This window comes from Mobula birostris, chromosome 6 (genome assembly GCF_030028105.1).
Source record: "Mobula birostris isolate sMobBir1 chromosome 6, sMobBir1.hap1, whole genome shotgun sequence".
Classification (NCBI taxonomy): Eukaryota; Metazoa; Chordata; class Chondrichthyes; order Myliobatiformes; family Myliobatidae; genus Mobula; species Mobula birostris.
In genome coordinates, this window is record NC_092375.1 from 188582926 (window position 1) to 188603199 (window position 20274).

Below are 20274 nucleotides of genomic sequence, written 5' to 3' on the forward strand. Positions count from 1 at the left end.
TAAGCACATTATCAAGATATGTATACATTATACAAATTTAAGATAAGTCTCCTTACAAGCAGCCAGAAAACAAAGAAACGCAGAAGAACACATTAAAAAAAGACCATCAAACACCCAATATGTAGGAAAAATAAATCATGCAAACAATAAAAGCAAGCAAACAGCATCCAGAACTGAGGTCCACACAGAGTCCATCCACTGACACAAAATCACAGACCACCAGTTCAGTGCAGAGCTCAGTTAACATCACAAAGCAGTGAGCTGAACCAGCCTGTCCCCCTCGCCTTGGGCCCTGACACCTTGACTTTTCCAATTCGGCCCAGCACTTCAATCATCATCTAACCGTTAGGCGCTGTCACTTCGACTCGCTCTGGAGCCTGGGCTCCACCAGCTCAATTCAGCCTGCATCCGACCTTTCCAATTCAGCCCGGTGCTCTAATTGATCAAACCCTGGGTCTTTACCACTGCCTCGCCACATCGCGGTTCTGCCGCGTCGAAATGTCTCCTAGTCCAAAGGGAAGTTACAGACCATCATTTCATTGTTTAACAGAAAAATTGTGATTAACAAAGTATTTAGTTGTTTACTTTGTTTCATTGGCCTCCAGCAAGAGATTGCTAAGCTTCACCAGTGCCATCTTAAACCGGACATTATTTGTATATTTTCCTGCATTATGCTTCATTTATCAAGTCTTTATCCAATCACTTTACCCGCTTCATAAAGAAATAAATCTAAGATAGTGAGCAGTAAAGATGTCAGGAAAGACAGGCAGGTGATGGGGCAAATTTGTAGCCATCGGGATGAGTTGCAATGCAATAAAGTTGCAGTGAAATCAAAGCGAGAAGTATCAAATACTGATCTTCAGGTGTTATACTTAAATGCACGCAGCATAAGGAATAAGGTGGATGATCTTGTTGTACAGCTACAGATTGGCAGGTATGATATTGTGGCCATCACTGAGAGCTGGCTAAAGGATGCATGTCTCTGGGAGCTGAACGTCCATGGATACACGGTGTATCGGAAGGATAGGAAGGTAGGCAGAGGGGGAGGTGTGGCTTTATTGGTAAGAAATGATATTAAATCATCAGAAAGAGGTGATATAGGATCGGAAGGTGCAGAATCTTTATGGGTTGAGCTCAGAAATCACAGGAGTAAAAGTACCCTGATGGCAGTTATTTATAGGCCTCCAAACAAATGCAGGGATGTGGACTACAAATTACAACTGGAAATAGAAAAGGCTTGTTAGAAGGGCAGTGTTATGATAATTGTGGAGGATTTTAACATGTGAGTAGATTGGAAAAATCAGGTCAGCACTGGATCTCAAGAGAGAGAATTTGTAGAATGTCTGCGAGATGGCTTTTTAGAACAGCTTGTTGTCGAGCCCACTAGGGGATCGGCTGTACTAGATTGGGTATTGTGTAATGAACCGGAGGTGATTAGAAAGATTGAGGTGAAAGAACCCTTAGGAGGCAGTGATCGTAACATGATTGAGTTCACTGTGAAATTAGAAAAAGGGAAGCTGAAATCTGATGTGTCGGTATTTCAGTGGAGTAAAGGAAATTACTGTGGCATGAGAGAGGAACTGGCCAAAGTTGACTGGAAAGAGACACTGGCGGGAAAGACAGCAGAGCAGAAGTGGCTGGAGTTTATGCGAGAAATGAGGAAGGTGCAAGACAGGTATATTCCAAAGAAGAAGAAATTTTCGAGTGGAAAAAGGATGCAACCGTGGTTGACGAGAGAAGTCAAAGCTAAAGTTAAAGCAAAAGAGAGGGCATACAAGGAAGCAAAAATTAGTGGGAAGACAGAGGATTGGAAGTTTTTAAAACCTTACAAAAGGAAACCAAGAAGGTCATTAAGAGAGAAAAGATTAACTATGAAAGGAAGCTAGCAAATAATATCAAAGAGGATACTAAAAGCTTTTTCAAGTATATAAAGAGTAAAAGACAGGTGAGAGTAGATATAGGACCAATAGAAAATGATGCTGGAGAAATTGTAATGGGAGATAAGGAGGTGGCAGAGGAACTGAACAAGTATTTTGCATCGGTCTTCACTGAGGAAGACATCAGCAGTATACCGGACACTCAAGGGTGGCAGGGAAGAGGAGTGTGCGCAGTCACAATTATGACAGAGAAAGTACTCAGGAAGCTGAATAGACTAAAGGTAGATAAATCTCCTGGACCAGATGGAATGCACCCTCGTGTTCTGAAGGAAGTAGCTGTGGAGATTGCGGACGCATTAGCGATGATCATTCAAAAGTCGACAGATTCTGGCATGGTTCCAGAAGACTGGAAGATTGCAAATGTCACTCCGCTATTTAAGAAGGGGGCAAGGAAGCAAAAAGGAAATTATAGACCTGTTAGCTTAACATTGGTGGTTGGGAAGTTGTTGGAGTCGATTGTCAGGGATGAGGTTACAGAGTACCTGGAGGCATATGACAAGATAGGCAGAACTCAGCATGGGTTCCTTAAAGGAAAATCCTGCCTGACAAACCTATTACAATTTTTTGAGGAAATTACCAGTAGGCTAGACAAGGGAGATGCAGTGGATGTTGTATATTTGGATTTTCAGAAGGCCTTTGACAAGGTGCCATACATGAGGCTACTTAACAAGATAAGAGCCCATGGGATTATGGGAGAGTTACATATGTGGATAGAGCGTTGGCTGATTGGCAGGAAACAGAGAGTGGGAATAAAGGGATCCTATCCTGGTTGGCTGCCGGTTACCAGTGGTGTTCCACAGGGGTCAATGTTGGGGCCGCTTCTTTTTACATTGTACATCAACGATTTGGATTATGGAATAGATGGCTTTGTGGCTAAGTTTGCTGACGATACGAAGATAGGTGGAGGGGCCGGTAGTGCTGAGGAAACGGAGAGTCTGCAGAGAGACTTGGATAGATTGGAAGAATGGGCAGAGAAGTGGCAAATGAAGTACAATGTTGGAAAGTGTATGGTTATGCACCTTGGCAGAAAAAATAAACGGGCAGACTATTATTTAAATGGGGAAAGAATTCAAAGTTCTGAGATGCAACGGGACTTGGAAGTCCTCGTACAGGATACCCTTAAAGTTAACCTCCAGGTTGAGTCAGTAGTGAAGAAGGCGAATGCAATGTTGGCATTCATTTCTAGTGGAATAGAGTATAGGAGCAGGGGTGTGATGTTGAGGTTCTATAAGGCGCTGGTGAGACCTCACTTGGAGTACTGTGGGCAGTTTTGGTCTCCTTATTTAAGAAAGGATGTGCTGACGTTGGAGAGGGTACAGAGAAGATTCACTAGAATGATTCCGGGAATGAGAGGGTTAACATATGAGGAACGTTTGTCTGGTCTTGGACTGTATTCCTTGGAGTTTAGAAGAATGAGGGGAGACCTCATAGAAACATTTCAAATGTTGAAAGGCATGGACCGAGTGGATGTGGCAAAGTTGTTTCCCATGATGGGGGAGTCTAGTACGAGAGGGCATGACTTAAGGATTGAAGGGCGCCCATTCAGAACAGAAATGCGAAGAAATTTTTTTAGTCAGAGGGTGGTGAATCTATGGAATTTGTTGCCATGGGCAGCAGTGGAGGCCAAGTCATTGGGTGTATTTAAGGCAGAGATTGATAGGTATCTGAGTAGCCAGGGCATCAAAGGTTATGGTGAGAAGGCGGGGGAGTGGGACTAAATGGGAGAATGGATCAGCTCATGATAAAATGGCGGAGCAGACTCGATGGGCCGAATGGCCTACTTCTGCTCCTTTGTCTTATGGTCTTAATCCCTTGTCAGCCTCTATGTTCTGCTTTCTTAACTATACGCAAGTATACTGTATAAGGAAGCTTCTGTATTGCTTTACCATGGACTATGATAAAACTTATGGGAAAAAAACTTTTTTTGCAGAGCACGCTACATTATTGGGTAGCTACCAGCAGGCTGGTGCCTTGATGCACCGGGGCTGTGTTTGGCTTTAGTCCTCAAGTATATCTAAAACTAGATCTGCTAATATTTAACATACACAGTACATGTGAGTGGTGGGGTGGGAATAATGTTAGCTCCTCGCCCTTCTCAAATCTTACCAACTTTTTCAATTTCAGGTAACCTACTCCTCTGGTACTCTCTCTTCCTCCCTACCTCTCCCTCCACACACACTTGCCCATCTGGTTCCCTTCCCTCTTTGTTCATCTCACCCATCTTCTCCCCCTACTTGGTTCTATCTACCCATCATCCCCTCCCCATCAGGTTCCACCCATCACTTACAGCCTCTGTTCCCCCCCCACCACATACATACTGCTGCACACCGTGCACAGTAACGTAGCGGTTAGCACAACGCTTTACAGTACGGGTGACCCGGATTCAATTCCTGCTGCTCCCTGCAAGGAGTTTGTACGCTCTCTCCGTGACTGCATAGATTTCTTCCGGGCACTCCAGTTTCCTCCCACAGTCCAAGATGTACCGGTTGGTAGGTTAATTGGTCATTGTAAATTGTCCTGTGATTAGGCGAGGGTTAAATTGGAGGGGTAGTTGGGCATGTGGCTAAAAGGGCCAGAAGGGCCTGTTCTGTATCTCAATAAAAAAAATAAAAACAAGAAGTCTTTCCTGTTCACGATACAGGGTTGTAACTGAAACATCAAGCTACATCTTTTGCCTCCACAAATGATGCTCATCTTGGTGAGTTCTTCCAGAGTCTGTTTGTTCAACATCTGCAGGCTCTTTCGTCTCCAAACTGTACCTAATTATCCCCAGGCTTTATCCTCCAAAGTAACATCAAGCCCTTATGAAGATAACCAAAAACAACTATGAACATTTTTAATAGTCAGGCATCATTTTGAAGCAATCTCCTTCAGTGCTTTACTTGGGAACAGAGCTTGGGGCTATGACCAAACTACAAGATGAATGAAGCATACAAGAGAAGGAACATTGTACAGCATTACTATTCGGTCATTCAAAGAGAAGCCACTATCTGTCATTATGGTTAGTGAACAAAAAGTGGGGGCTGAAATATTCAGCTATTTCAAGAATTTTTGTGTTAGAAATGGTAGATCACACAGAGATTCATATGCATCAACTTTCTGATCCATTTTGGTGCACATAAGGTTCCATTTTGGATGGATACACCTTTGAATATTCGAACAGCAGTCCTTCATATTGAGAACGCTTGGCTAGGGGAGAGAACTTCTAAGTTGGGAAAAAGCTAAGTGAAGGCAGTTTGGGAGGTTTACTGTTATGCTAGTTGATGGAAGTTTAGCACAGATGCTTACATTTCTGACATGTTATGATAGTGATTCTTCCTGATTGCTGCAAGATAGTGGCAAGAGCCTTCTCCCAATGGAAAGTGGGAGGTGGAATGATTCTGCACCACGTGGCTATTTTACACCAATGACATTGGCCTTGACCAGACTTACAGCATTATGACAGTCAACAATATTTATCATCTAGCTAATCATAATTAGGATCAACAGTTAATATATCTTCAGCCCCAATATTCTGTATACCACTGAGAAATAAGAGAATGTAAAGCTGTTTTGTTTTACCTAATCCAACCAGCAGGACCACAACCTTCTCATGGTTTGGAGGCCTGCATGCCTCAAAGACCTGGGAGAGCTATGTTGGCTGGAGTCAGGGCCTTGAGCTTTAGCTCTTGGTAGAGTCACCCATGCCAAACAGATCAAAGGGTAGAGGACAAAAAAAGGAGTCATCCACTGGTCCTCCAGGTTTGGACGTTCAGCTCAGGGTTAACAGCCCTGACTGGTAAAGCAAAACTGTTAAGGAAACAGCAATGAAGACTCCTACAACGGTATTCCCAAGTCTCCATCTGGAACGTGCAGGACTGACAGTCATGAAAACTGAACTACTGCCACAATGAAGCAGGTGCCAAGCACCACCTGAGATGGAGAACCTTCACTGGTGCTCGAAACACCAGCGGCATAATGTAAATTTTACCTTATAATTGGAACCACTATCAAGGAAACAGCCGTTCAGTTTTTGACCAACTTCAGTTTTAATTGCAATCTCCCACGTTACTGTCCAGATTTTCTATCTACTTGATAGGATTGGTCATATTCAAAACATGTTCAATTTGTGCAAGGGTGCCCAGATTGTTACACATTTTAACTAACTCCAAACCCAGTTAGTCAGATGAATCCACCCAAATCAGATTTTTAGACGGAAGGCCAAGATATTTTAATTTGATTAACTCTGCAGTACTTACTTCTGCCTTCTGCCTCAGTCACTCAATTCGACATAGAAAAGTGGAGCACAGAAACACGTTTATCTAGTCCACGTCTAAACCATTTAAGATGCCTACTCCTATCAATCTGCAGAGGGGCCATAGCTCTCCATACCCCTACCATCCATTATCTACCCAAGCTTCGCTTAAACATTGAAATCGAGTTCACATCCACACTCTCACAACCCTCTGAGTGAAGAAGTTTTCCCTCATGTTCCCCTTAAACTTCTCACCTTCAACTCTTAAGACATGACCTCTAGCTGTAGTCACACCCAACCTCTGCGGCAAAAGCCTACTTGCATTTACCCTATCAAAACCCCTCATAATTTTGTATACCTCTATCAAATCTCCTCTCAATATTCTAAGTTCTAAGGAATAAAGTCTGAACCTATTCAATCTTTCCTTATAAACCCGGCAACATCCTTGTAATTTTTCTCCATTTACTTTCAACCTTGTTTATGTTCTTCCTCTAGGCTGGTGACCAGAACTGCACACAGTACTCAAATAGGCCTCACTAACATCTTATACAACTTTGACATAACATCCCATCTTTTGTACTCAGTACTTTGATTTATGAAGGCCAATGTGTCCAAAGCACATTCTAACTACTTTAGATGCGGGTTTCAAGTCAACATATAAACATTAAGTCAAGTCAAGTCAAATTTATTTATATAGCACATGTAAAAACAACCTACATTGACAAAAGTGCTATACAGATCAGAGCAGAATAGCTAAAATTACAAATATGAGAAACACAGACATGACCAATAAGGCAAACAGCTTATAGGCACAAAAGAAACACAAGGGCCTAGGCACTAGCCAAAAATCAGCCACATCAGGAGGATTCAAATTATTCTGTTGTTAAACCCTTGTTTTACAAGCCCCTGTTATATCAAAATTTGTCAGTATCCTCACTTTCAGAGAATCAATTCTGTAACATTTTAAAAGAAGCACAAGTACCTTTTCCTGGAGTGGGTCGGTTTCCTCTGCAAACCACAATCTGTTGAAGCATAAGAATAATGTCAAAATTGAAAAAAATCATAATATTGCTTTATGATGACCATTTACATAATGTACAGAAAACTTACATTTTGTTCTGGAGTCTGTGTTGCTCCTGCCTCATCCTTGCCCACAGCTGTCTCAGATGGAAGTCTGACAGTAAGATTAATAATCCCTTTCTTTTGCAGATCAATCTGGTGAGTTTTCTTCTCCAATACAAGGGACCTTACTAAAGAAATTATTAGAAGCAATTAAAGATGCTAAATTTTGCTTTAAGTCACCATGTGTTTCAAACAGATAACTGAATATTTTGGACTGTATCACTGAACAGTAAAAATTAGTGTTTTTATTTTCTTCAATGTCAAATGCTGTATGTCAGCACATTATTCTGCCAATGTTCAGTAAAAGGAAGTCACATTGTACAAATTAGCTTAGGTTTAACAGCAATATTGTCTGAAAAGTTGTACATACATTCACCAGTTTCCATGAAGTGAGAATGTAACTATATAATAATAATTCAATGCAACTATATAATATATATAACTAGATAATTCAAAAGAAGAAATGGCAGCTGCAGTAACATGCACAAAAAGCTGGAGGAACTCAGCAGGTCGGGTAGCATCTATGGAAATGAATAAACAGTCAATGTTTTGGGCCGGGACCTTTCTTCAGGACTGAAAGGGAAAGGGCTGAAGCTAGAATAAGAAGGTGCGGGGAGGTGAAGGAGGCAAGCTAGAAGGTCAGAGGTGAAGCTAGGTTGGTGGGAAAGGTCAAGGGCTGGAGAAGAAGGAATCTGACAGGAGTGGAGCAAGGTCTAAAGGGAAAGAGAAGTGGGGGGGGGGGACCCAGAGTAAGTGATAGGCAGGAGAAAAAAGGTAAGAGGCTAGGGTAAGAGTGGGGAATAGAGGAAGAGGAGAGAGGAAGTATTTTTTTTTAAAGCAGAAGGAGAAATTGATATTTACACCATCAGGTTGGAGACTACCCAGACGGAATATGAGGTATTGCTCCTCCACCCTGAGGGTGGCCTCATCTTGCCACAAGAGGAGGCCAGAGGTTGACATGTCCTGTTCAGTTTTGGTTACCCCACTAATTAAAAATTTTAGTAAACTGAAAGAAGTGCAGAAAAGATTTACAAGACTGTTGCCAGGACTTGAAAACTTAGTGAAAAGGAGAGTTTGGACAGGTTAGGACTTCATTGCTTGGAGTTTAGGAGACTGAGAGCAATCATAATTATAGAAAACTACAGCACAGAAACAGGCCTTTTGGCCCATCTCGTCCATGCTGAACTATTAATCTACCTAGTCCCATCGACCTGCACCTGGACCACAGCCCTCCATGTCCCATCTCGACTATGTACCTATCCAAATTTTATCCCAAGTGTTGAAATCAAACCTGCATCCACCACTTCCGCTGGCAGCTCGTTCCACACACTACCCTCTGAGTGAAGAAACTCCCCTCATGTTCCCTGTGAACATTTCACCTTTTACCCTTAACCCACGACATCTAGTTCTAATCTCACCCAACCCAACTGGAAAAAGCCTGCTTGCATTTACCTGTCTTGTCCATACTGCACCAACCACCGCTGCTGGGCTATAAATTTGCAGGAGCAATGTGTGGTTAAGTACCTTAACAGGACACAACACGTTGCCTCCGTTGAGGCTCAAACTCGCGACCTTCTGATCACTAGTCCAACGCCTTAACCAAAGGGGGAAATGTAGGGGGAAATGCGGCCAGTATTTTCTATATATGTTGGTACCGGAATTAACAGCCTAAGTAGCCCCCAAACTGATGGCATGAATAGCGATTTCTCTAACTTCCCCTTCCCCCTTCTCTTCTCTTCACCTGTCTATCAACTCTGGACCAGAACTCTGGCCCCACGCCATCTTTCTACTTGATAAACATGTGGCCATCCAAATCTCTGTTGACTGTGTGGAAACTGTGGCAAGACAAGTGTTAATTAATGTTGAGGTAAGCAGAAGGTTGCAGATAGAGTGCAGACAGCCAAGGCAAGTGAGGCCTGCTTCCCTCCTGCACTGCATGAGACAGGCGCAATTTTGGCTTACTACAATAATTAGGTAACTGAAGGATTCAAGCAACACAAACCCAAGGACAATTATTTTACCAACTTCTAAATAGTATGACTGATTCATTTTTTGCCTCCAAATTCCACCATGACCTCAAATTTACTGTCCATTACTGACACCTAGTCCCCTTTCTCAATCTCACTGTCTCTATCTCTGGAGACAGCTTATCGACTGATGTCTATTATAAACAAACTGACTCCCATAGCTACCTGGACTTTACCTCTTCCCACCCTGTTACTTGTAAAAACGTCATCTCCTTCTCTCAATTCCTCCGTCTCTGCCACATCTGCTCTCAGGATGAGGCTTTTCATTCCAGAACGAAGGAGATGGGGCTTCCATTCCTCCACCATCAATGCTGCCCTCAACTGCATCTCTCCCATTTCACGCATGTCTGCTCTCACCCCATCCTCCCACCACCCTATCAGGGATAGGGTTCATCTTGTTCTCACCTACCACACCACCAGCCTCCGCGTCCCACGTAATTCTCCAGAACTTCCGCCATTTCCAAGATGCTGCCACCATGCACATTTTTCCCTCCCCACCCCCACTTTCTTCAGGGATTGGTCCCTAAGTAACTCCCTTGTCCATTTGTCCCTCCTTGCAAGCAGAACAAGTACACCACCTGCCTCGACACCTCCTCCCTCACTACCATTCAGGGTCCCAAACAGTCCTTCCAGGTGAAGCTTCCAGTGCTCCCGGTATATCAGTGAGACCCACCAGAGATTGGGAGACCACTTCGCCAAGCAGGAACGCTCCATCCACCAGGATCTCCCAGTGGCCACTCATTTTAATTCCACTTCCCATTCCCATTCCAAAAAGTCTATCCATGGTGTCCTTTACTGTCGCGATAGGGTGCACTCAGGTTGGAAGAACAACATCTTATGTTTTGTCTGAGTAACCTCCAACCTGATGGCATGAACATTGATTTCTTAAACTTTCATTAATGCCCCCACCCCTCTCAATCATGCTTTATTTTACTAGTGCACAAGGGAACAGTATGGCCCCTGTCACAACACTGTTCTGAAACTTAAAAAGAGAAATGACATTTTAATACAGAATTAAGCAGCAGTTAGATACTGACCATTTAATAAACTGCGTATGTTTGAATTCCTTACTTGCAAGGTCAATCGCCATTCGCAATACAAGTGTTAAAAGTCAATTGAAACTACAGGCTAACAACCAATGATACTATAAAGAGAAAATCTGCCGATGTGGGAAATCCAAACAACTCACACAAAATGCTGGAGGAACTCAGTAGACCAGACAGCATCTATGGAAAAGAGTTCAGTCGAAGTTTCAGGCTGAGACCCTTCAGCAGGACTGGAGAGAGAAAGCTGAAGAGTAGATTTAAAAGGTGGGAGCTGGGGAGAGAGAAACACAAGGTGATAGGTGAAACTTGAAGGGGGGAGGGTTGAAGTTGGGAAGTTGATTGGTGAAAGGGATACAGGGTTGGAGAAAGGGGAATCCAATAGGATTTTAATTGGAAGAAAGAAAAAGGGGGAGGAGCACAAGAGGGAGGTGATGGGCAGGCAAGGAGATGAGGTGAGAGAGAGAAAAGGGGATGGGGAATGGTGACGGGAGGGGGGAAGATATAGTCCTGGAGATTAAAGAAATATGGGGGGGCGGGTGAGAACCATGTACAACTGGAATAACCAGTATCGATCAGCAGTAATAGTATCTCTGCCGATTAACTGGAGTCTGAAAACCCATCACATTCCACCTCACAAACTGCACACCTGCCAGTCAGGCACCTCCTACCCCGTATGGAGAAGAGTCTGCCGTCCCCACACTGGCCTCATTAGCCAATTCAAATTCCCAAAACCTCAGTCTTGAAAGACTGCTTAAGGAAAGATCACCAGCAAGTGAGTTGTTGTCAAAGGAATAATCAGCAATTTAAATAGTAATAATTATAAAATTACTAATTTTGGTAACTATTCCTCTGCCTAGGACAAACTGGGCAAGCGAAGGGATGGAAGCAACACTTGAGTCATTGATCTACAGCTAAGGTTCTCTGACAGACATGTTGGACTAAAGCATACTGCATGGACAGCTGTGCAAAAGGAGTATGACGTTGTCCCTCAAGGTAAGAGATCAGTATACTGAATTAGTAATAGAACAAATTATCGCCCTTGAAGATTATGGAATTGAAAAACTTACTGATTGAATCAATGACATTTATGAAACTGGAATAATACCAGAAGAGATGAAAAAATCAGTATTTATCACTCTTCCTAAGAAACCTGGAGCAATAGAATGTGAATTACATAGGACCATAAGTTTAATGAGTCATATCATCAAGATACTTATAAGAACTTTGATGACAAACGCTAAAAGTAAGATACAAGCTGAAATAGGTAAAGAACAATGTGGTTTTGTGAAAGACAAAGGTACAAGAAACGCAATATTGATGTTAAGGATACTATAAGAATGAGCTATTTAAGTTCAAAAATATTTGTTTGTTTTATCGACTACACAAAAGCATTTGATAAAGTGAAGCACAATAAGTTATTTGAAATATTTCAGGGAACTCTAGATCTAGATTCGAAAGGTCGCCGCCTAATCAGAAATCTGTACTGGGAAAAACCTGCCGCTGTAAGAATAGATGGAGAAGTGAGTCAGCTTACGAAAATCAAGGGAGGCGTTGGACAAGGGTGTGTTTTCTCCCCTGATTTATTTAATGTGTACAATGAAACAATATTACAAAAAATAAGAGACATCTTGGGAATCAAAGTTGGCGGTGAAAACATCAATCATTTCAGATATGCAGATGACACTGTGTTAATTGCAAGTACGGAGGAAGAACTACAAAACTTAATTGATATAGTTGTTGAAGAAAGTGCAAAAATAGGTCTATCTATCAATTGCAAAAAGACAGAATGTATGGTGATATCCAAAATGAAGCAGGCTGAGAATAAACAGGGAAGACATAAAACAAGTACAGAACCTTTGCTACTTAGGAAGCTGGGTGACATCAGATGGCAGGTGCGACACGGACATCAAAAGAAGAATAGGGATGGCAAAAGACACTTTTACGAGAATGAAGAGTATACTGACCAGTACTAAACTAGGCATGACAATCCACCTCAGAGTATTGAAATGTTACGTTTATCCAGTTATGTTATATGGCTCGGAATGTTGGACAATATCTAGTAACATGAGGAAACGAATTGAAGCAGCAGAGATGTGGTTTTTGAGGAGGATGGAAAGAATATCATGGACGAAATGAATATCGAATGAGGATGTCATGAACAGAGCAAACACAAAAAGAGAAATAATGTATGAGATCATGAAAAGGCAATGTAACTTCATAGAAACATTTTGAATGTTGAAAGGGTTGGACAGAGTAGATGTGGAAAGGTTGTTTCCCTTGGTGGGTGAGTCCAGGACAAGAGGCCATAGTCTTAGAATTAGAGGGTACCCAGTTAAAACAGAGATGTGGAGAAATTTTTTTAGCCAGAGGGTCGTGGATTTGTGGAATTCGTTGCCACATACAGCTGTGGAGGCCCGATCATTAAGGGTGTTTAAGGAGGAGATTGACAGGTATCTAATTAGTCAGGGTATCAAGGGATATGGGGAAAAAGCCAGAAATTGGAACTAGATGGGTGAATAGTTTAGCTCATGGGGGAGCTGTGGAGCAGACTCGATGGGCCGAATGGCCTACTTCTGCTCCTTTGTGCTCTTGTGATCTTGTGACATGTGATGAGGAAAGAGGAGTTAGAATGCACGGTAATTATGGGAAAGATTGAACTGAAGAAAGCAAGAGGAAGACAAAGACAAATGATGATGGAGACAGCAGCCAGAGAACTGGAAATGAATACCAATGAATTGATCCACTTGACCTGAAACAGGAGTGTGTGGGCCATGGCAGTCAAAGCTCAAACTGGGCATGGCACCTGATGATGATGATGATGATGATACTGAGAGAAGAAACAAAAGTGTAGAGGATCTTCTGAATGGAGAGAAATTTCAAAACCTGAGGTGCAAAGGGATTTGGAAGTCCTCATGCAGGAATCCCTAAATGTTAAAGCCGAAGGTGAGGAAGGCAAATATGATATTAGCATTCATTTTGAGAAAACTAGAATATAAAAGCAAGGATGCAATGTTGAGACTTTATAAAGCACTGGTGAGGCCTCACTTGAGTGTATTGTGACCATCTTTGAGCCCCTTATCTAAGAAACAATGTGCTGAAATTGGAGAGGGTTGAAAGAAGGTTCACAAAGATAATTCCAGCATTGAAAGGCTTGTCATATGAGAAGCATCTGAAGTCTCTGGGTCTCTACCCACTGGAATTCAGAAGAATGAGGAATAACCTCACTGACACCTATCTACTGCTCTGACTTTTTCCTGTTGTCCCTCTCGCCCTTGAAACCTATGGAATGTTGAAAAGCCTTGAGAAGTTGGATGTGGAGTGGATGTTTCCTATGGTGGGAGAGTCTAAGACCATAAGATACAGTCTCAGAATAAAGGGACTTCTATTTAGAACAGAGATTTGGAATTTCTTTAGCCAGAAGTCAGTGAATCTATGGAATTTGTTGCCACAGGCAGCTGTGGAGGGCAAGTCGTTGGGTATATTGAAGGTAGAATTGATTCTTGATTGATCAGGACATGAGGGGATATGGTGAGAAGACAAGTGATTGGGGCTGAGAGGGAAATGATGTAATGCTGGAACAGACTCAATGGGCCAAATGGCCTAATTCTGCTCCTATATCTTATGGTTTTATCCTTGGATTAGAATTATTTCTGCTTCTCAATATATCGCACAGATTCATTTTAAATTTGGTGATAACACTATTTATATCACGAGTTTTTACCTTAGGACATAGAAACATAGAAAACCTACAGCACAATACAGGCCCTTCAGCCCGTCAAGCTGTGCAGAACATGTCCTTACTTTAGTAATTACCTAGGGTTACCCATAGCCCTTTTTTCTTCGGAGCTCCATGTATCTGTCCAGGAGTCTCTTAAAAGACCCTGTTGTATCCACCTCCACCACCGTTGCCGGCAGCCCATTCCACACCCTCACCACTCTCTGCATAAAAAACATATCCCTGACATCTCTGTACTTAATTCCAAGCACCTTAAAACTGTGCCCTCTCGTGACAGCCATTTCAGCCCTGGGAAAAAGCCTCTGACTATCCACATGATCAATACCTCTCATCATCTTATACACCTCTATCAGGTCACCTCTCATCCTCCGTCACTCCAATCAAAAAAGGCCGAGTTCACTCAACCTATTCTCATAAGGCATGCTCCCCAATGCAGGCAACATCCTTGTAAATCTCCTCTGCACCCTTTCTATAGCTTCCACATCCTTCCTGTAGTGAGGCGACCAGAACTGAGCACAGTACTCCAAGTGGGGTCTGACTATGGTCCTCCATAGCTGCAACATTACCTCTCAGCTCCTAAACTCAATCCCACGATTGATAAAGGCCAATACACCGTATGCTTTCTTAACCACAGAGTCAACCTGTGCAGCAGCTTTGAGTGCCCTAGGGACTCGAACCCCAAGATCCCTCTGATCCTCCACACTGGCAAGAGTCTTACCATTAATACTATATTCTGCCAACATACTTGACCTACCAAAATGAACCACCTCACACTTATCTGGGTTGAACTCCATCTGCCACTTCTCAGCCCAGTTTTGCATCCTATCAATGTCCCGCTGTAACCTCTGACAACCTTCCACACTATCCACAACACCGCCAACCTTTGTGTCATCAGCAAATTTACATCCCATCCCTCCACTTCCTCATCCAGGTCATTTATAAAAATCACAAAGAGTAGGGGTCGCAGAACAGATCCCTGAGGCACACCACTGGTCACCGACTTCCATGCAGAATATGACCCATCTACAACCATTTTTTGCATTTTGTGGGCAAACCAGTTCTGTATCACAAAGCAATGTCCCCTTGAATCCAATGCTTCCTTACTTTCTCAATAAGCCTTGCATGGGGTACCTTGTCAAATGCCTTGCTGAAATCCATATACACTACATCTACTGCTCTACCTTCATCAATGTGTTTAGTCACATCCTCAAAAAATTCAATCAGGCTCATAAGGCACGTCCTGCCTTTGATAAAGTCATGCTGACTATTCCTAATCATATTATGCCTCTCCAAATGTTCATAAATTCTGCCTCAGGATCTTCTCCATCAACTTACCAACCACTGTAGTAAGATTCCCTGGTCTATAATTTCCTGGGCAATCTCTACTCCCTTTCTTGAATAATGGAACAACATCTGCAACCCTCCAATCCTCCGGAACCTCTCCTGTCCTCATTGATGCAAAGATCATCTCCAGAGGCTCAGCAATCTCCTCCCTCACCTCCCACAGCAGCCTGGGGTACATCTCGTCTGGTCCTGGTGACTTATCCAACTTGATGCTTTCCAAAAGCTCCAGCACATCCTCTTTCTTAATATTTACATGCTTAAGCCTGTCAGTCATCCCTACAATCGCCAAGAACCTTTTCCATAGTGAATACTAAAGCAAAATACTCATTAAGTACCTCTGCTATCTCCTCTGGTTCCATACACATTTTTCCACTGTCACACTTGATTGGTCCTATTCTCGCACATCTTATCCACGTGTCAAGAAACCTTCCCGAACACATCTAACAAACTCCATTCCATCTAAACCTCTCACTCTCGGGACATGCCAATCGATATTTGGAAATTAAAATCTCCCACCACGGCAACCCTGTCATTATACCTGTCATTATAACAACCTTCCAGAATCTGTCTCCAAGCTTTCTGTATTTGTGAACCAACAGCCTCTTCCTCCGTGTCTTTAGTTTGGTTCCTATCCCCCAGCAATCCTAGTTTAAACTCTCCCCAATAGCCTTCGCAAACCTCCCTGGACAAAAAAAAAACACGGAAAAGGACATAGGATACAATTGCAAAAAAATAACTTCAGTTCCAGAAGCACATAACGTTTTGGCAAGATTTGATATTTGGTTTGATTAAAAACGAATTTCCCCATAACAACTTGACCGATATAGGTAATCATATTGGCATCAGTGATAAAGTATTTGTGGAGCGTCACGGGTTTTCATCACGGGTTTGCAGCCTATCAGTGCGGAGATAAAAATGAAACTTTCTCAAAGCAAGGAAGTGATAGAGCAAAGTTTCCTTTCCTTTCTCCGGGCGTAAACACGGCCATTTTCCAATCTGTGAACCTTACAAATACTAATCTTACAAATATTAATGTCGTAAAATACAAGAGCTCAAAGATCTGTTGGGCTAAATTCTTCTCCCTCCCTCACTATCGAGTCTTCCTCCTCGCCGTTTTCTTAACACTGCACTATCAAAAGCCAAATAAATCTGCTTCTGAAATAACTATAATCTCAACTGAAATGAATTCTAACGGTTCTATAAATGAATTCTAACGATTTGGGAGCGAGTTAGAAACTCACGCACTTTCGTCACTGACGAAGCGTACCACTGCTTGGTTTGAGACAGGATCGTCATATTCCACGATACATTCTCCGCCGTTAGATTTCTTCTTGCTTTGGAAATAAATCTGCAGTTTATTTCTGAAAAAGGTGGCGTCGTCCAAATCCCATTTGCCCTCGACTATGAGAGGATAGTGGTAACCACCGTCTGCAGCCATCTTCCACAAGCGAATGGGAACTATCCTCGTCCTCTCCGGTAGTTTGCTGTCAGTTTCATTTTCGTTTCCTGTGAAGCGAACTTTTTTTTGGCTTATAGGAAATAACCTTGCACTGTCTTTTTTTTTGCTAACGTAAACACTCAAAATTCGCCTTTGAATATGCCCAAAACGCACTCTGTACCAGGGGAATCAAGGTATTATAAATAAGAATGGGATAGGTTGAGGGATTGGAGCAGGGGGCAGGGATTCAAATTTTTGGATTATTGGAACCTCTTTTGGCGCAGGCGTGACCTGTACAAAAAGGACGGGTTACGCTTGAATCCTAGGGGGACCGATATCCTGGTAGGGAGATTAGCGAGGGCTGCTGAGGTGACTTTAAACTAGAATGGTTGGGGGTGGGAATCAAATTAAAGAGGCTAGGCAAGAGGAGGTTAGTTCACAACAGGGGGATGGGAACAAGTGCAGACAGACAGAGGGGTGTAAAGTGAGGGTAGAAGCAAAGACTAGTAAGGTGAAAAGTAAAAGTGGCAGGCCGACAAATCCAGGGCAAGCATCAAAAAGGGCCACTTTTCAACATAATTGTATAAGGGCTAAGAGAGTTGTAAAAGAGTGCCTGAAGACTTTGTGTGTCAATGCAAGGGGTATTCGTAACAAGGTGGATGAATTATGATTATGATATAGTTGGGATCATAGAAACATGGCTCCAGGGTGACCAAGGATGGGAGCTGACCATAATATGGTGGAATTCTTCATTAAGATGGAGAGTGACATAGTTAATTCAGAAGCAAAGGTTCTGAACTTAAAGAGGGGTAACTTTGAAGGTATGAGACGTGAATTAGCTAAGATAGACTGGCAAATGACACTTAAAGGATTGACAGTGGATATGCAATGGCAAGCATTTAAAGATTGCATGGATGAACTACAACAATTGTTCATCCCAGTTTGGCAAAAGAATAAATCAAGGAAGGTAGTGCACCCGTGGCTGATGAGAGAAATTAGGGATAGTATCAATTCCAAAGAAGAAGCAAACAAATTAGCCAGAAAAAGTGGCTCACCTGAGGACTGGGAGAAATTCAGAGTTCAGCAGAGGAGGACAAAGGGCTTAATTAGGAAGGGGAAAAAAGATTATGAGAGAAAACTGGCAGGGAACATAAAAAACTGACTGTAAAAGCTTTTATAGATATGTAAAAAGGAAAAGGCTGGTAAAGACAAATGTAGGTCCCCTACAGACAGAAACAGGTGAATTAATTATGGGGAGCAAGGACATGGCAGACCAATTGAATAATTACTTTGGTTCTGTCTTCACTAAGGAGGACATAAATAATTTTCCAGAAATAGTAGGGGATAGAGGGTCCAGTGAGATGGAAGAACTGAGTGAAATACATGTTAGTAGGGAAGTGGTGTTAGGTAAATTGAAGGGATTAAAGGCAGATAAATCCCCAGGGCCAGATGGTCTGCATCCCAGAGTGCTTAAGGAAGTAGCCCAAGAAATAGTGGATGCATTAGTGATAATTTTTCAAAACTCGTTAGATTCTGGACTAGTTCCTGAGGATTGGAGGGTGGCTAATGTAACCCCACTTTTTAAAAAAGGAGGGAGAGAGAAACCGGGGAATTATACACCGGTTTGCCTAATGTCGGTGGTGGGGAAACTGCTGGAGTCAGTTATCAAAGATGTGATAACAGCACATTTGGAAAGCGGTGAAATCATCGGACAAAGTCAGCATGGATTTGTGAAAGGAAAATCATGTCTGGCGAATCTCATAGAATTTTTTGAGGATGTAACTAGTAGAGTGGATAGGGGAGAAGCAGTGGATGTGGTATATTTGGATTTTCAAAAGGCTTTTGACAAGGTCCCACACAGGAGATTAGTGTGCAAACTTAAAGCACACGGTATTGGGGGTAAGGTATTGATGTGGATAGAGAATTGGTTAGCAGACAGGAAGCAAAGAGTGGGAATAAACGGGACCTTTTCAGAATGGCAGGCAGTGACTAGTGGGGTACCGCAAGGCTCAGTGCTGGGACCCCAGTTGTTTACAATATATATTAATGACTTGGATGAGGGAATTAAATGCAGCATCTCCAAGTTTGCGGATGACACGAAGCTGGACGGCAGTGTTAGCTGTGAGGAGGATGCAGGGTGACTTGGATAGGTTGGGTGAGTGGGCAAATTCATGGCAGATGTAATTTAATGTGGATAAATGTGAAGTTATCCACTTTGGTGGCAAAAATAGGAAAACAGATTATTATCTGAATGGTGGCTGATTAGGAAAAGGGGAGCTGCAACGAGACCTGGGTGTCATTATACACCAGTCATTGAAAGTGGGCATGCAAGTACAGCAGGTGGTGAAAAAGGCAAATGGTATGCTGGCATTTATAGCGAGAGGATTTGAGTACAGGAGCAGGGAGGTACTACTGTAGTTGTACAAGGCCTTGGTGAGACCACACCTGGAGTATTGTGTGCAGTTTTGGTCCCCTAATCTGAGGAAAGACATCCTTGCCATAGAGGGAGTACAAAGAAGGTTCACCAGATTGATTCCTGGGATGGCAGGACTTTCATATGAAGAAAGACTGGATGAACTAGGCTTGTACTCGTTGGAATTTAGAAGATTGAGGGGGGATCTGATTGAAATGTGTAAAATGCAAAAGGGATTGGACAGGCTAGATGCAGGGGGATTGTTCCCAATGTTGGGGAAGTCCAGAACAAGTGGTCACAGTTTGAGGATCAAGGGGAAGCCTTTTAGGACCGAGATGAGGAAAAACTTCTTCACACAGAGAGTGGTGAATCTGTGGAATTCTCTGCCACAGGAAACAGTTGAGGCCAGTTCATTGGCTTTGTTTAAGAGGGAGTTAGATATGGCCCTTGTGGCTACGGGGATCAGGGTGTATGGAGGGAAGGCTGGTGCAGGGTTCTGAGTTGGATGATCAGCCATGATCATAATAAATGGCGGTGCAGGCTCGAAGGGCCGAATGGCCTACTCCTGCACCTATTTTCTATGTTTCTATGTTTCCTCCAGGCGTAAAACGGCAGGTGACGTTTGGCCCTATTAATCGAAATTTGGGAGATAACCAAAAGCGGCCTAATCCCCTCGGGGGAGTATGTTGTTAACGTAAACAGCGCACTTCACTGATATACACGTAACAAATAGGTTTGAATAGAAACACAGAAAACCTACAGCATAATACAGGCCCTTCGGCCCACAAAGTTGTGCCAAACATGTCCCTGCCTTAAAAATTACTAGACTTCCCTATAGTCCTCTATACACCACCTTGTATTCCGTCTGGGTAGCCTGCAACCTGATAGCATGAATATTGATTTCTCTAACTTCCGTTAATGCCCCTCCTCCCGTTCTTACCCCATACCTTATTCATTCATTCATTTATTTATCTATC

The 20274-nt window shown here is 42.7% G+C and overlaps 1 protein-coding gene across 1 annotated transcript in view; it reads right to left on the reverse strand.

Annotated features, from left to right (window-relative positions):
• The window catches only part of LOC140199654 (protein mono-ADP-ribosyltransferase PARP14-like), an 81598-nt gene extending 64639 nt beyond the window's left edge, over positions 1–16959 (reverse strand). The window contains exons 1-3 of the mRNA XM_072262099.1: positions 16692–16959; positions 7282–7421; positions 7154–7193 (exon numbers count right to left, since the gene is read on the reverse strand). Coding sequence (XP_072118200.1) covers positions 7154–7193; positions 7282–7421; positions 16692–16884 — 373 coding nt within the window. The 5' untranslated portion in view covers positions 16885–16959. The remainder of the gene's footprint in view (positions 1–7153; positions 7194–7281; positions 7422–16691) is intronic.
• Between the last annotated feature and the right edge of the window lie 3315 nt (positions 16960–20274).